The 18358-nt window shown below is 40.1% G+C and overlaps 1 protein-coding gene across 5 annotated transcripts in view; it reads right to left on the reverse strand.

The window, feature by feature from the left end:
- Window positions 1–306: 306 nt before the first annotated feature.
- PPARGC1A (PPARG coactivator 1 alpha) overlaps window positions 307–18358 on the reverse strand; it is a 371480-nt gene continuing 353428 nt past the window's right edge. For 4 of the 5 annotated variants that reach the window (XM_040065895.2, XM_040065896.2, XM_040065901.2 and 1 more), the window contains 3 exons: window positions 7502–7623; window positions 6997–7148; window positions 307–4135 (listed from right to left, as the gene is read on the reverse strand). In XM_040065895.2, the coding sequence (XP_039921829.1) occupies window positions 4032–4135; window positions 6997–7148; window positions 7502–7623 (378 nt within the window). In that variant the 3' untranslated portion in view covers window positions 307–4031. Of the gene's footprint in view, window positions 4136–6996; window positions 7149–7501; window positions 7624–16902; window positions 17308–18358 lie in introns of those variants that run through there. The other variant, XM_040065898.2, reaches the window with a different exon arrangement.

Raw genomic sequence — 18358 nt, forward strand, 5'->3', positions numbered from 1 at the left:
AATCACCAATTCTCTCACAAAACTCCACAGAGAATTTTTTGATAGTTTTCTTACATGGTTTATGGCATGGCTCTTCAACAGTCTTGGGTACTCATGACAGAAAGGCACATAGCACCTTTCTACCATTGAAAATATTAAAACAGGTGATGCTGTGCCCTATACAAAGTGCAGTAATGCAGGCATGCTCTGGCCAATAATCTGAAATAAATTACAACCACTAGAAAGAATAACAGAAGACCCACTACACAACCAATTGTGGGGGGAACAAACCTGTCACTTGTAATAAAAATGAGAAACAGAAGTGGATTTGAAACATTCGTTTCCCTTTATTTTCTCAGTGAGGCTGATGTGTACTGCACATTAAAAAAAAAGAAAAAAAATCACAGGAATTTTCATACAATGAATTAAACCACAAAAGTACATGTAGAATCGTCAGGTGGAAAATAGCCCAGCTTGGGCTTAACTACTATCTCACTTCCCCTGTTCAGCATAGTCCAACCTACAACTTTACATGTTCACCTACTGTACAAATCTCACAGTAGCTCCATCAGGTCAGTGGTTAACATTATTGAAAATGTCTGTCACATAGGTACAAATTTAGAATCATCACATGATATTACATGGCTATTCTAGGTAATTTATAGATCAGATCTTAAACTACAGCGATTGAAGTTCTCATTACAGCCATTAAAAAGGACACATAATCATTACCTACTGTAGGCTTACATCTAAAGGGATGAGAAGGTGTGCTTGTTTTGTGTTTGTTGGTTTTTTTTTTTTTCAACTGACCCAAGTATTATTACCTCAGAGGCACAAACTTCCCTCAGTGCTGCTCTTGGTGATGGCAGCCCAACTGCTTTCCAGAGTAGTTTAGCACAGATCTTTTTCTTCAACTTTAGGCTCCCTCTGTTTGGATTAGTATTTAGATAATTTTCCATTCTGTAGGAAGTACTCAGTTACAGCTCTAGGAAAGACCACGGCTCCTAAGTACCAGTTCTGTTACTTGTATTGCGGATGTGGTACTTACCACAGCATGAAAGCAACAGTACAATCTTCACAGAAAAGACACACAGGGCTATGCTGCAATTTGCCTCTGGTAACAATGTGGTACATGTGCTAATTTGAAATGTTCTTTGGGAAGAAAAAAAGAAAAGTAAACACCAAGTATATATTTTGATGGATTTCCTACTATGGTGTCTATGAAAAATCCAAATAGCTTAATTCAGCAATCCTAGCTCTATTAATTTCATATGTAATTTGTAAATCCACAGAGGAAAGACATCTTCAAGATGAGAATATTTGCCAGGCCAGTGAAAAAAAAAAAAAAAAATTTGACTCATGTCATTATGCCTGCTTGGTGAAAAATAAATAATGCCCCCACACAAGCCCCACACCAATTTATTAATGTCAGCAATCTAGGGCAAAAGAGAACATTTTAAAATTTAATCACAGAAATGTAAAGGCAAAATAGGTAATGCATCTGGTCCTTGAATACATAATATGATATACTAAATATCGATTTCTTAAAAATAATTTATTGCTTTTAATATTTTTCTTTACAACAGAAGATACTCAAAATCCAGAAAGGAAAATTGTAAACTTTAGTTTGGCATTCACACAAAGTTAAAATACCTGCATTTTTTAACCTACAGAGCAACAACTAGAATTATGCAGAGTAAAGGATGTTACATTTGTAACACAGAACCTCCAGAAAAGTTCTTTTCTCTTTTTTTGTTTTATTGCTATCTATCTAGTGAGAAATAAGAAGCCAAAAAATCAAGCAAGCATCAGACAGGACAGACAGTGGAATCTCTCAGAACACAATATGCTGGTGATAAAATGAATGCAGCCATCAAAATCAACTGCACTGGTATGGGGGTAGGATTAGTTTTCTAAGATTTGGAGTGGGAAGGTAGATTAAATAGTTAGGTGTGCCATACCTTTAGGAGGAGTCATGAATGCCAAAGAGTAATAGAATAACAAATCTATACATTCACAAGCAAATTCCAAACTTTGCTGATTCAGTAGAGACTCTGAGTTCAGATGAAATTCTGATGCTCAGAATAGCAGTAGTTATACTCTTGTGGTTTTTTTCTTTCCTGAAATTTCTATTTAATTTAACAGAAGCAATGTCATCAGCAACAATGTCATGGGCACATCTGAGGCCATGCTAGTGCATAGTAAAAAAAAAAGGAAAAAACCCCAAACCAACCCACTGCTTCTGCAAAAGCGGAATTTCCAAACAAAGCACTTGCTTACTCCAAACTGACAACCATCATGCATCCTAGGTATAAAATTTCCACTGGCCTTTTTATTCTTTTAGTCATCTCATAATTTATAATAAATAGGATAATTATAACTGATAAATATGTCTCTTTAGTAAACAAAGGAATGAAGGATTGGTATTTATACAGGATGCATAACTGTAAAAAATATAGATAAATACCATCATTAAACTCTGCCAATGAAAAGATTACTGGCTTCAAGAACAGTGTTTAGACACAGAATTACTGTAAAAATCATACTGTACTTAGTACCTCAGCATATTTTTATCAAACTAAAATCACAAAAATTAAAACAAAATAGCATTTTAAAAAGATTTTTGACCTCTAGTTCCAAAACTACTGTTGATACATAAAATAAAAACATTTCTTAATGACTACCCATTTGAGAGAATTTACATAAAATTATGATATTTTCTAGAAAAATTTAGATGAGAAAATTTCATTCCCCTAACAAATTCAGTGTATAAAACTGCAAAAGAAAATCAAGCAATGAGAAAAATGTGGAAAAATACTGCAGAAGGTGGTTAATATCTTTTGGGCTAGGATAATTCTTGACAAAATTCTTATATAAGCTCACCAAAGAAGGGATGAATGTGTATAATGCATTTTTGCACTCAGACACACACGCACACATATGCACACTCACACTCTCACCCACACGCTTTTCTCCCTTTTTTTTTTTACAATCAAATATATATAAGCCTAAGTTCAGCTTTCTACGTATGTTAGTGTACAATAATTGCTTCACCTCATATAATTACATTTGAGTACTCTTGATTAAGAAAAATTCAGCAGTTTTTGAAAAGAAGGCTGCATTTACAGTGCATAGCTGTAACAAAAAAAAAACCATCGTCATACAGTATGTACATAAATAAAAATACTCCATTTAACATTTGTAAATACTCAACTACTTTAGAGAACGTAGCAAATAAACTATCTGTGCACACACCCAGATAGTTATATCCAACTCTCATTAATAATGTAACACCACGTCCGCTCATTAGAATAAATCGCTGAACAAGCTGCACATTTGACCATTAACAAGGCTTTGAAAATTCTGCTGTGGAAGATCAATGCTGTAGACATTTACATGGGTGTCAGAATTAAAAGATGAAACTTCAAAATGTTAGGGAAGCTTGAGCCTTTTAATTTTCTTTTCTGCAAAAAAAACACCCCACGAAAAACCCCAAAAGCAAACAACCCAAAAACAAACAATCTTAAAACAAAGCTAAGACAGATTGCAGACTTCTCGGACCTGTGGTTTCTTCTGGATTGTCATATTATCACCGTGTTGTGAGAAGAAGCTTCTTTAAAAAAAAAAAAAATGCAGTGTCTGATCCCCAGACATCAGCAGCCATAGTTCTCACTGGGGTTTTTTTGTTTGTTTTCGTTCTTTTTTGTTAAAATGCAATATGTACAGATTTTGCAGTTCATTGTTGTAAGTGTATCTCTGTGGAACTGCTGCCAGCGTCTCGTGATTTGCATTGAACTCGCAAGGAACGCCCGGCTCCCCCGCCACTGCTCACCCGCAAAAGCGCAGCTGACACCCATGGACATGCGTGTGCTTACTGGACAGCATCCTGCCCCTCCACTCCTCGAGCAGCTGTGTTCATGTAAACCATGGTTTTGAACAGAGTGTAAAGTAGGAGAAATTCCTAAGTGCGACTTTTTAGTTGTCCATTATTGAAGGACGTGATGTCCGTGAGGTATTCGCCATCCCTCTGTCTTCCTCGGATGACATGCTTGTTACCTACGCAGGCTCCGCTGTGCCTCTTTAAGTAAACTATCAAAATCCATGGAGTCATACTTGCTTTTAGTGGAAGCAGGATCAAAATCATCTGAGTTTGAATCTGAAACCCAAAGGATGCAAGTTTAGGTAAGAGGCAAAAACTACTTATTTTCTCTGTATATCGGCACAAACAAGGCACTGAAGGAACAATCTACTTAAAACCACAACTTTATGGGATGATAAAAGTATAGAAATTACCATCACAGAAGCTTTAGGTATTCCTGGTAAGAAGCAGCACTTAACAAAAGTGGTACACATCATCAGCAGTGGGGAAGAACCATTAATTGCATATACATTTAGAGCAGGTTAACTCAAAACAGTTTCCTCAAGGACTTGAGCACCAAGACAGTTGTGCATAGATCTCAAAGTAGTCCAGATAATCTTGACAGATGCCTTAACCAAAACTCCACCTTTGTCTTGCAACTGGTGTTCCATAACATGTCCAAGACTTGATTCTCCTGAGAAAGGCTCTGAAGAAAGCCAGGGCAGCCTGTGAGCAGCACACGAACGAAACAGCTGCTTCTCACTGCCCTACCTTGGAGTCTTACTTCCATCTCTACACCTGCCAGAATCTCCTGGTTTGCTTCATCCATCTTATTGGGTTTGCTTGTTTAGAGCGTAATTCTGGGCAGGGCCTCTGCATAGCTGCATGAGTAGTCTCAGGTGGGCTCCTCAGCTTTCTGCATCACATGTGATAAGCCACAGCAGCAACAGCCCAGCCCATGTGGCCTGGAATACCCGTTCCAGCTTTGTCAGACACAGACATCAGATATCAGTCTGTTCCCAGCACAGAGGAGCGGTTGTACGTTTGTGGCCACACAGCTCCAGTACAATTATTGACATGGCTGCAAGCAATGAATTTCCTTTTGGAGTCAACCCTGCTTCTCATCAGTTCCTGTATCACAGCTCCTTTATGAGAATGCCCTTTTCTTGCCATTTCTTGTGTTGAATTAATCAGAACTCCCCATCTACCACTATAAGACACACTGCACATTAAATGTTCATTACAAGTTCTGTTAAGACAATATCTTCTCACAGAGGAGAGGTGTTAAACTTCTGACTACTATTTTCAAGTGTTTTCTTTCTTCTGTACTCAACCCAAAGCTGATTAATTCTCTCTGTCCTGGTACCAGCTCATGAATTTTAAAGTTCATCCTGCCATTTCCTTATGTTGTTCTATCAGATACTCTGCAAAATACAAAGAATGCAGTCTGAAGTACAGAATCTCAAGCTGTCAGCAGGACAAAGTGAGAACAGTCTGCTCACAGATACTCTGGGAATCCCACTCACCATGGAGAGAGCTGACAGGGAACACTCCCAGTGATGAATAATGTTCAAGAGGGTTCCCTTCAGACAACTTATTTTAAACCCCAGATTTTCTGAGATAGAGAGATGACCTTGGCTTCCATTGCTGAAGATATGTCAAATCAAGGCAAGACTTCAATCTGGTTTTACTGTTTTTATCAGCCTACATTTCAACAAATTCCTTGCTACCTTTTATATTTTCTACATCAACCCTGTATCTCTTCAGCAGTCAATTGCCTTTTCTTAGCTTTACATTATCTGTTTAGCCACTGAAGTGAATTATAGCATATTCATTGTGAACAATGCGTATCATCTTTATAATTTATTTTGAAAAGACATCAATTGGTTAGAAAAAATATATCTGTATTCCCTTCCTGCATTGTACAAAGCCAAGGGCAGCACATACAAGATTTCATTAGCACTGTGTTACAGGGTTATGAGAGATTTTAATGACTGTGGTCATTTATTAATAAAAAAATCCACAATATCTGATTAATATAGATCCAACAGCAAGATGTGCCTTGCTCTGTTATTCAGAAAAGAGTATTTTCCATGCCTTTAGTCTATTTATACAGGTATTAGGAAAGGTTTAACATTTAATGAATACTTTACATTTTAAAAGGTAATTAAATAAGAGGTGAGTTTATCATATACTGCAATGTTACAGAGGGTGTTTTGGTAGTCTGCATAGTCTCTTTACGGATATACTTAACACCAGTATTCCTGCTCTAAGACTTTAAACATCTCCAAAACCCCTTGCAAGGGGAAGCACCACAACCTGACTCAGAGCACAGGACAGAACCATACATTTTTGCCCAGGCAAGACTCAGACAGACCCAAGTGTGTTGTCACAGCCAGCATGCACACCTGGGACTGGAGTTATCATCACAGCATACTGGGGGTTGGAGACTGGTATGCATAAAGCCCCACATCATTGTAACTGCAAGCATCAAAATATTTGCTAAGGTCTCCACAGCCTCTTGCATCACGACTGGAAGGCCCTACAAGGAGACACCTTGCAGATGTTTATGCACAATTTTAGAATCACCAGTGGAGATCAGAGGCTTTTGTCACACTAAGGGTCAGACTTGGCCATAAGCTCTTCTAGTTTCAAACCTGAGCAACCATGAATTGTGTTTAATGAGTGGGAATTTAATTCCTGGGAAATTCTGCCCATCTACAACAGAACTCATGGTAAAGTAAGAATCATAATGAAGTATTTGCGTTGAGGCATCTACTTTGTCCTCTGTTTACCACTCATATACATAAGTGAGGTATAGGAATCAAATAGTTACAGCAGTAAATAGTAAAGCATGTGGGAGGTTTCTGCAGTGCTATCTTTTCAGCTTAGAAACGTATTGTTGAATACTGGGCACTTTTTGTTGATAGCGATGAAAATGGGCTTTAAAAGAATTTACAGTTCGGAATATTTGAAAGAAGGCAGCTCAGATTAGTAGACTTTCAAACTTCTTACAGCAAGTGAAAACCACTTTCTTCACCACCCCTCCAATCATTTAAATGGTATCAGCAGTAAACAAAAAAAAAGCAAACCCTAAATTCTCATGCGTTACAAGATTCCAGTTATGTATTTTAATTCACATAGAGAAAAATACCTACCTAGGTCTGCATAGTTAGACTTGCAAAACTGCTTGCGTCCACAGAAGTACAGCTCAAAATCAGGTTCATTTGACCTGCGTAAAGTGTATCCATTTTCAAGAGCAGCGAAGGCGTCACAAGTGTAGCGGTAGGTGATGAAACCATAGCTGTCTCTGGCATTGAAAAATACAGTTGTGAACAAAAGCTGAGAAGAGTTAACACACATTAGTGTAACCCCTACTGAAAGCAAGAACTTGCCAGAGACCCAGCAGTGGAAATACCAGAAGTACTGCATCCATTTATCAGCATGATTGTCCTGTCATGCGGCTAAATACTTATTTCTGAGACAGGAAATTTCAACTAGCAAGATTAATAAATAAGGATGAAAGAAAATAAGTAAGGTTTTGAACTCAGCATGTCATCTGTCACAGGACTTATACTGGTAACTCCCATAACAGTAATCTCACTGCCATAATTTTTTACATATGGCAGCTGTCAAACAAGAAGTAAACTCAAAAGTTCCTACCCATCATCCTGCAAATTTACTGTGCACTCCTCTATTTCACCAAAAACTTCAAACCGGTCCCTCAGTTCTGTTCGGGTTGTGCCAGGTCTGATTTTACCCAGATAAATCACACGACGTTCCTCCTGTTGATAAAGAGCAACGGGGAAGGCGTTTTTTTAACAAATGTGTAATAGAGATGAACCTATACATACGTGCATGCAAATACACACACAGGCGTGCAGAGGGTGCATAATTATAAACAGTCTTTTGTGGAAGACCTACTGCATCTTGCAAGTACATGAAATAGTTCCCTCCTGGAAAGCATCTAAGGTATTTAAGTGACACTGCATTTGTCAGGTGGTGTGCACTGGAAGGGTTCACTGACTGCTGTTACTGTTCTGTACACTGACAGGTGATTCCCTTTGTATCCAACTGCACCTTCTTCACTTTCACCCTTTCTCCCGCCTCTCCTAAAACCGCAAACTCTTCCAAGCTTGGAACTCTCTTACTCTTGCCGTGTATACAATACTGAGCAAAACTCATCTTAGTTGCAGAGTAGCATAAAGTAACAGAATATTGCATAAGACTACCACAGACATAACAAAACATATTACAAGCATAACATTATAAGCTCATATGACTCAATAGCTGATTCCTCCTGTAATCCTGTTCCACCATAATCCATACCTTAAAATAGAGGGAAAATGTTTAAGGTTATCACCCCAGCCAGCAACTAAGTACTACACACCCCCTAGCTCATTCCCTGCTCATTGGTGGGACGGAAGGAAAATCAGAAAAACCTGAAATGCCAGTATTAAGATCAGCTTAATGAATGAAATAAGGTTAAGATATAACAATATTAATAATTATAATGACAGTAATTGTAACGAAAAGGGGAGAGAGAGGAATAAAACCCAAGAGAAACAAGTGCTGCACACTACAATTGCTCAGCACCTGCTGACCTACACCCAAGCCCATCCCCGAGCAGTGGTCTGCCTCTCCCAGGCAACTCTCTCTGGTTTCTATACTGGGCGTGATGCCATATGGTATGGAATATCCTTTTAGCCACCTCAGGTCAGCTGTCCTGGCCATGCTCCCTCCAAGCATCTTATGCACCTGCTCCCTGGCAGAGCACAGGAAACTGGAAAGTCCTTAATTTAGAGTAAGCACCTCTCAACAACAATTAAAACATCAATGTCTTATCAACATTAACACTAAATCCAGAACACTGTCCTCTACCAGCTACTAAGAAGAAAATTAACTCTATGTCAGCAGAAATCAGGCCTGGGTCCAAAAGATGTCATTTATTAAAATAAATATTTTGGGGGGAATGACAGGAAGTAAAATACATCCCACAGTCACCACTGCCTTTTGGTTTATTCAGAATATAAACCAGCTGAGTGAAGTCCCTAGGGTAGGGTCCCTTCTGCATGTTCCTTCAACACTTGATGCTATAAAAGCATCAGATACTTTTATAACAATCAAGTAACGGTAGTATAATTTCCTTTCTGCAAATGCTCAGCCGAATGAGGGAAGGACTAGAAAACCCTTTAACAGTCACTTCATGATTTTTAGGATAAACACATTTCTGAGTGCAGAGCAATTTAGTGAGCTGCTAGAAAAGAAAATGGAAAAAGGAGATCTTTAAAGCACTGACCTTAAGGTAACCAGGGCAAAGAAGCACCAGCTATACATGGCTTGGATGCTCAGCCTTCCTGTCTCAGATTGCCTCTGGCCTGGCACTGCTGGCCCTACTGTTCATCCCTTACACACCCACACAGCAGTCCCATAAACTGAACCACCACCACATTCTCAGCTGGTGTAAACCTGTCAGTCAGTGGAGCAATGTCAGTTTAAACGATCAACTTTGGCACCTGAGACTTGTGCAGAATTTAGGTGCTGAATGCCGAAGGACCTACACTGACTGCTGAGAATTCATGACTATCGTAACCTGGAGGTGCCTAAAGGCTAATGGCACCTCAACTGTGCAATGCAAAAGGCACTAGGGACCTAAATATAGACTTGTATTCCTGCTCAGAAACATTCTAGCCTGAAGAGACAGGTAGTTTATAGTGTTACAATTCAGATACAGCACAAAATGCATTCTTTTCCATGAGTCCCCACAGAGGCATAAAACTCTAGTCATTCTTGGACCATGGACAACACAATTGAGATCAGACCAAAACACAGGTAAAGCCAGAAATTATACTGATGTCACTTCTTTACTTGCTTGAGTATTCATCTGAGCTAAAGAGACCATCAGAACTCTTAGTTAGGGGTGCTGAAAATCTTGTCTTCCTGTTCCAAGGAGAGCACTTTGCTCTCAGGAACTATTTAATGCAAAATAAATAAACAATTCCTGCAGCAGGAAGGCAACACTAAAATATCTATCTCCCAACAGAAACTCCTTTTTACTAGCACATTCAGTAAACTATTTTCGCTGACTCTCTTCCTGGCCTCACAAATCTCAGCGGCTCAGATCCAGTTAATCTAAGCTCCTGAGAAACGAAAGTTTAAAACTTCAGAAAACAGAGATAAAAGAATCAAACATTCCTACCCAAAAGCCCTACCCACTAAGGAAAGTCACACGAATTCCCCGTGTCCTTTATAGGCCCCTAGTAAGCCCAGTGGAGTCCTTAGTTGCTCTACCAAAGTATTTATCAACTATCCTTAATCAGGGGGATCAGGTAAGGACCTCATTTAGACACTTGAAACTACTGCCTCTTGATTATGTAAAGAACCAAGGTGAGTGACTTGAAAGTCCTCTGTATACATGCTGGGACATACACATCCACTTTTAAATACTACACCTTCCAAAATGCAGGGTCCAAAAGCTGCCCTCATTCCATGCCACAGCAGTGCAGTTTGGAGAAGCTGGCATGGCTAAAAGAAGTTCTGCTCATGGGTAGCCATATATTTAGGGCACAAGAGTACTTTCCAAACAGCTGTTGCTTTTTATCTCTGTCTCCACTGTGTCCCAGTCCACAGCCCTGACCTTCCTGACAGAGTTTGGGTAGGGCTTCTGTGAATCAGAACTGCTGAGTGCAAGCTACAGATATCTGCATTTCTTCCATTTTCCGCATTCTAATTCTGCTTACTTTCACTATGGTTGGGTGCCATAAACTTCAAAACCAGGAAAATCTGCATATGCACAGTAATTACTTTTTCAGACTGTTTTACCAAATCAAGGATTTAACCGCACTGAAACACTTGATAAGAAACAATTCCATTGATACTTGCTATTGAACCTAAATGACTGACCAGATGGAGCAGAACATAACACAGCAGACTGCCTAATATACTTTAGCTGAGATAGTACATCTTGACTGAAAAAAACATAATGTTTCACTCACTGACATGGAGATTGTTATATTACAATGTGATGGAAATATCTATTGCACACTCTTCCATAAGTCTGTCTGCATGTCTGTGCAATTTTTCCTCCTTCTATCCCTCTAATAACCTTTATATCTCTAATATCCTTTTAAGACAACTGTAATAAACCAAAACTGAACAATTAAAAAAAAAAGCCTGTAAAGCACTGTTAAGGGAATAAGTTAAACCTGCAAAATTAAGGAAATTCAAATTTAAAGCTGAAATGCACCATATGTCCTCCAGTGTGCACATATGAGGAGATGGGTTCAAGTAGTTTTTTCAGCAGAGTGCCATGATAGAACAGAACACTGGAGAACACAGGATTCACTCAGCATTGTCTTTGCCTTGGTTAACTTCGGCTTATTTAAAGCAAATATGACTATTAATATTCACAGAGATGCTTCCTTTTATTCCCATGAATAATAAGAGCTATAGAAGCCTAACAAGATTGCAACACACCTCTAAATGTTAAGGACCTTTGTTTTGATAGTAAGTTACACAAGTAAGTCTATATGGGTATATTAAGTAAGATGTTTACTGCAGTTTTAGAAGACACGATAGATGACTTGGAAACCTAGAGAATGGCAGAGAAAAGCTTTTGTTTTCAATTTTATATGGGCAGAGGGAACCTGCAGGAAACTCCAGAAGCTACTTGTTCACATTTCCTTCCCAAAAGTGCAAATGATTTATTTTGCATCATAAGCGTTAAGTGGGGCTCCTTGCTCTTCCAGGTTAAAAAAAAAAATAGTCCAGCCAGCTCCCTGAGGCCTAACATGTCTGTATTCTTTCATAATCTTGCTTGTTCTTCATCACAGTTTAAAAGCATTTGAATAGGAAGATGTGGCAGAAAATCTCGGACTGACAAGCTGTATTTTAAATCACAAATGAAGATACTAAAGAATTAGAATAACAAAATTAAGAGAAAACAAGACTTGGATATACTTTATAAATCTAAGGGTCAATAAAGGGACCACTCATCCTCTAAATACTGACTGATGCTAAGGATCTTTTTGTCTTGCAAAGTACTCCTCCAAAACTTTATTTTCTTTGTGTTTCCTTATTACTAAGTCTTTATTTCATAATTATTTAACTAAACAATTTAACTACAGACAAGTAGATGTATTAGTTTTCCCTTGAGTTTTTTTGCTTCCTCCCCCAACAGTTCGTAGCTTTGCCCGCCCGTGGTGCAGCTAAGCAAGGCTCCTGGGAACTGATGGCAGCTACTCCAGAGGTGCTGCTGTTCTCATTTTTCCTACCACTTTTTGCCTGCACATCTGTGGTGCACACCTAGTTCTCCAAGAGCCAGGTAATGCTTTATGTGAAGCTGAGAGCAGAAATCCAGGAGCATTTTGAAGCTGGGTTCTGTTATGGGCTTGTAAATGCTCTGCTGCTCACATCAGCACAGGTGTCTGGCTGGGTGCACACCCCACGTCTGTGTTGCCTTCCGTGCCAAATGACTTCCCTGCCACTAGAGACTTGAAGCCATGAAGACTTTTCTCCTTAGAACTGAAGGCCAAATACCATTTTGAAAATGCAATGGGATTGGTTGGACAAAGCCGCAAAAACTGAAATGTTATGGGTGGAAAAACACCATTAAAACATAAGCTTCTGATATAATATTAAAAACAAAAAAATCTTTAAATTGAGTAAAGAAAGAATAGTATGGCCTGTGAATAAGTATGAATGGTAAAAGTAAAAAAACCATGGGGGGGGGGGGGGGGGGGGGGGGGGGGGGAAAGAAAGAACAAGATTATTATCATGTGCTGTTGTGAGGGTAACCAAGGGCTGAACAGTTCAGACACACTACATGGTGACTACTAGAAAAATAATGATGGACCAGTAAAACTCAAAATTTAGGTAGCAACAAATACAGTAAGATTAGAGTACCTGGGACCTAGGCCATCAAGATGAGCAACAACAAAAAAATCCAAACTAAACATACAATATACATTGAATCCTTCAAAAGTGGAAATGCACTTTATTACAGGCTGACTCTGGTGTTAGACTTTGGAGAAGGCAACCACTCATTTATGAAACCACCTTTCTCCTGCCTTCCTGTTTTAGAGCAATTTATTTTCTTTGAAACCACGTTTTTTTTCCGCTGCAATGGCCTCATAGCACACTTATCTTCTTATGTCTGTAAGCTCTCTGGGACTGGGACTCTTGATACTTGTCTCAGAGAGGCTGTCAGCATTTAGGAATGAAAAGCAGCAATGCTAATTGTAATTTTCTACTTGAGTATAACCTGGTTTTGTTATACCTCTAGGCAGTAGCTAGTGCACACAGTAAATGAACTGTGTGAAGGATCTGACTGTAAGTCAGTATCATGGCCAGAGTGGCAGAGTAGCAGAGAGCCACAGCAACCAGCTGCTCATCAGACAGCTCAACCTCCAGCAATGGTGCACCATATCAATGAGGAATTCAGAATTGGAATTCCATTTCCAGAACTGGAATGTGCTAACTGTTTCTGATGCCATGCTTTGAAAAGTATTTGCCACATGGTTTAATGAACTGCTGGAGTAAAAGTCCACACAAATCAGAAATTTCCTGGAGTGTATCAGAAGAAAAAAGGGGTCCTCAGGCCTCTTGGCAAACCACTGTGGTCTGCCTTGGTTGGGGGCTGGACAGCAGACTGTGCTGTCCTGCAGTGCTCCTCAAGTTTCATAGTCCATGTGTCTCCCCTATGATCTGGCTTATATAGTTAAGCAAGTCTTGGTGGCAGACCATTCTTATGTTCAGTGAGAATCCGCTCTACAAAAAAAATTTGTGACCTGGCGAAATAAAACAAAACAAGATCAAACTAAACCATGCTAACATTTGGTCAGTTAGGAATCACAATCAAAAGTATAAATGAATGAATGAATGAGAAAATTATTTTTTTAATTCTCTAAGTACCTTGTTGACTCAGTCTGTACTTTTTTCAATCACATCTGCTCAAAATTAAGACCTCAATCCACAAAAAAGACACTGAATCTCCAGTAACTGGAGAGGGGAAAAGAACAACATCACAGAAGACGAGAAGAATATCACAGTACCTTTTGACGTCAAATCACCTGCATACAGCTCTAAGTCTAGTGAGCTGGTTTTGCATTGATTGATATTTGGTGAGGAGAGGAGCTATCCATGGAAGTGATTTTTCTAAGAAAATCTGTGGCAAAGCCAATCAGTGACTAGTTTTGAATATTGACATCTTGTTAAACCACTAAAAAGTTGGACACGACTCTGTGAATACAAATGTTAAAAATCGGGAAAGCCTGGGGAAGGTTCTTTCCTTCCAGCCTGGGAAGAGGTAACGGGGCGCCGGTGGGGTTGGCTCGGCTCCGTCGCGTGGCCCGCGGGCCGGGCCCGTCCCGGCCGGGGAGGAGCGCGGGCCCGTCCCGGCCGGGGAGGAGCGCGGGCCCGTCCCGGCCGGGGAGGAGCGCGGGCCCGTCCCGGCCGGGGAGGAGCGCGGGCCCGTCCCGGCCGGGGAGGAGCGCGGGCCCGTCCCGGCCGGGGAGGAGCGCGGGCCCGTCCCGGCCGGGGAGGAGCGCGGGCCCGTCCCGGCCGGGGAGGAGCGCGGGCCCGTCCCGGCCGGGGAGGAGCGCGGGCCCGTCCCGGCCGGGGAGGAGCGCGGGCCCGTCCCGGCCGGATCGGGACCCAGCAGCTGTTAACATCCTCAGCTAAGCCGTTCTCCTCCCCCAGCGTGGCTTTCCGAAGAATCCTTCACCTTAAACAGCTCTGGCCGCCGCAACCAAGCCGTCCTGCTGCGACCCCAGCCGCGCTAGAGATGACGCAGCTGAGAGCAGAGGTGGCTCTGCAGCTGGGCAGAGTGGCTCTGCAGCAGAAATTGAATGCAGCTAGAGCCCCCGAGATCCTGGCACAGCCCCAGTGCGACCTTCGGTCACTGCCTGGCAGGAACCATCGTGACCTCTGCAGGCCCTGGGAGAGGTATTAACTCTTCTTGCACAGATGGTACTTACAAAACATTGACTCTTCTCTGAGTGAAAGAAAAACGCAGAGTGAAAACACATAAAGAGACAATATGAAGACATTGAAGTCAGTGAAGGAGAAGTCACATCCTATGTGGGAAGAGAACGAGGAGATGCCTTGGTTTTCGGCTGAAATTCTTTTGTAAAGCCATGGTGATGGACTGTGATATACTAGAATATCCCTTTAAGTCGTGGAAAACAGGTATGGGGAGATGAAGAGTTCAAATTGCAGATATGAGCAAAGGCATTTGTGTTAAAGCAAGTAAATGTTGAAGCAGCTGTGATTTTATGAGAAGCTTGAACAGAGAGAGAAAGAGATGAGATGAAGACCTACTCCCAGGAAGAGAAGAAAACCTCTGTTCCCAGAGATAAAAATGATCTCAGAGAGAGAGATGAAGAGAACCTTTGCTTTTGAACCATTCATCCTTAAAATGGTAACCCCTGAGTTTACATGGCCCATAATGCAGCTGTGGGAAGGCTGCATGATGTGGGAAGGACTTCACAAATGCAGATTCCCAGGCGGCTGCAATTTGTGAGAATCCAAGCCAAAAGAGAACTGTTTTTCTTGTGGAGAAGTTTCCATGGCAGACCAAAAGAGACTTCTCTCTCTAAAAGAACTTACGAAAGACTATTTTAGAGGTGGTAAACTGACCTAAGTTCTAAGTTTTGTCTTTGCACGCTGTCACTGAGATAGAAAATGAGCTTGTGGGGGACAGGAAAAAGTATTTTGAAGGTTTTCTTCTGATTCTTATTAATTATTTTTTTCTCCCTTTTAATAAAGCCTTTCTTTATACCCTTCAAAATTTGAGCCTGCTTTGCTTTTTCTCCTAATCCTATCTCACAGCAGAAAAAAAGAGTAAATAATTCTCGTGGGCACTCAACCAATTACATCTAGACAGGAATTCAGGAATCTTTACAGGAAAATACTATCCCAGGCTTCTAGCTTTGAATCTTCTATGGCAAAGATTGTGGTGGTGTGTTCACCACAGTGTTCAAACATGCCTGTTGCCACACAGCATGAGCACAGGCTTCTAAAACAAACCTCCTCAGCATTCTGTCGTTATGTCCTCACATCTGCCAAATTGCAAACTGTCTGCGCAATCAGAGGGCACTGCTTCACATATGGTTTTGACAGATTAAAATACTATTTTTCTCATTTCTTTTTCCTAGTTTTCCCATGCCTGTTGTCCCATGGAGACTAATTTTAGATACTGCTTCCACAATACCTGATGACTTTTTGTCTCTGTCATAACGTCTGTTCCTTTTTTACTGCGCACCCTTTGTACAACTAACTCTTGAGATCTCAGTGCGGTGCTTCTAATGAAGAAAGTCATCTGCCCTGTGTATTAACTGAGGCATTAGTACTGCCCAATCTTTGGGCCACTCTTCTAAGAGTACCTGGAAGTATGTGGCCATAAATCAGTTCTGGCAGCACGAGAATGGGTTAGAAAGAAAAGAAAAAATTCCCCAATACAGAGAGCAAAGAAATCTAAATTTATGGGACTGTAGAAAGAGCTCAAGGAAGTAAGGGAGAGGACATTCTTGTGGCTGAACGATAAATGAGTTGAATTCCTCAAGAATGAAAAGAGTAACACAAAAGAGATCCATAAACCAAAAGGAATAAGAAAAAGATCAGAGAATGCTAGAAATTATACAGATTTTATCACTGAATTAATGAGATTGGAGATTCCCTTTCTCCGCTGTCTCCCAATCCTTACCTGTTTTCACAGGGTATAAAATAGCACAATTCAATACAGATTTTTAAAGTAAAAGTGCAGGCAGATTTTGGATAAAGGAGTTAATAGAACTTAATCTACATTTCCTGCAGAACTCACACAGATGACTGGATTTTAGATTTTTTTGCCATGTTCTGTTTATTGGTATTTATTTTTAGTTTTGATTTATTTATGTCTATTAATAAATAATTCTATTAATTAAGTTAATTATAATCAAAATGCTCACTTTAAAAAGAAAATAAATTCAACCTTGGTTTTGAATTGTCTAGAATTTTTAATGCAGTGTGATGCAGCATATCTGGAGCTTTTTAAGTTTCTTTTCTTTCCTTTTTCCTTTTCTCTTGATTAGCTACTTGCCAAGTATTTGTTTGTTTTAAACTAAATCAAATTTTCCACCTCCTCAGCAGGATTCATGTTTATTTATATGGGTAAGGTACAATAATTGAGAAGTAGCAAGATACACCCATGACGGAGGTCTACTTGAATCTCTAATCTGTGGTAGCTCTAAGAGAGAACAGCCAGTGTAAGTTATGATTGCTGGAAGGTAGTGTTCATCTCTAAGCAGATGGAAGCCAGATATTTTACAGCTAATTGCAACAATTGACTTAAATATGTCCCTGTCTGAAGTGAAACAAAATTATTCCACTGCCTTCACTGCATTTCAGAGCAGCACAGCAGAGCATGTTACTCCTTTAAATCTTGAGCTTTACAAAATACACGTATCACCCACACTTTGTAGACAGGATACCTGAAATGGAGAAAACTGAAATGATTTGCTGAAGCTCACCAAGAACAACAGCAGCAGAGACAAAAAACAGACCATAAAGTTGTCTGTTCACTCCCAGAACTCCTCATTGCTGTAGACTATGCCAGTCTCTGTCAATCTCTACACACTCCTTGTTCTGTAAGTACATTAGGAGAAATGCTGCCAAGTGTGTGACAAATCACCTTTTGCTACAAGTCCACTAATGGCACTGGGAAAAAGACCTATTAATTTTGGTGACCTCTGGGCAGAGCACTAAGGGAAAACTTGGGAATGAAGATGAAGTATCCTGGTCTGTACCAGTTCATGCAAGAGCCAGAGCACAGCCACAACAGCCGTGCAGGTACAACCGAATGGAAAGAGTAGGACAAAGAAAATCAAAATGTTAAGTGAGCCACCAAATGGGCTTAGCAACTTTTACAGCAACATATTTACCGCTGATCTGAGTTTAATTTATCAAAATGCAGTTGCCAATGGGGAACTCAAAAGGAGCAAAAGCCACCTGTCCATTTAATAGACATTCCTTCTGTCCTACTGCTACAACAGCCAACAGAGTTGCTTATCCCCACATGGGTTATTCCCTTTGCTTCAGGTATTTCAGTTATTTCATGGAGAACAGTGATGAACAAAATAATTAAAGAACATATATTCATTACAAGAGGGCCAGTGCTAAGTGACATTTTTAAATTGCATCCTGTCTTCAGACTATTTTGCTAAAAATAACTTAAAAAGTAATCAAATCACAGACACTGAAAAATTATAATTCAAGTCACGTCTGTGAATCCCAGTTTTGGGTTCTGTTTTCTACACCCTCTGTATAGATTACTACAGCCACTCTGAAAGTTCAGCAACTGGTCTATCACCTGACTCCTAATTTTGCATATGTCTGGTAGGTGAAATACAGTATAAAAGGCAGGTTCACTCATAGATGTGTATAAGAAACAGACTAGTTCTCTTCTATTAGGTGTATTGTCTGGGATGACTCCCTTTTCTAGTAAGTTCTCTTATCTGTTCATTATGAAAAAATCGGAATGTT

The sequence above is a fragment of the Hirundo rustica genome, chromosome 5, assembly GCF_015227805.2.
Source record: "Hirundo rustica isolate bHirRus1 chromosome 5, bHirRus1.pri.v3, whole genome shotgun sequence".
Lineage (NCBI taxonomy): Eukaryota > Metazoa > Chordata > Aves > Passeriformes > Hirundinidae > Hirundo > Hirundo rustica.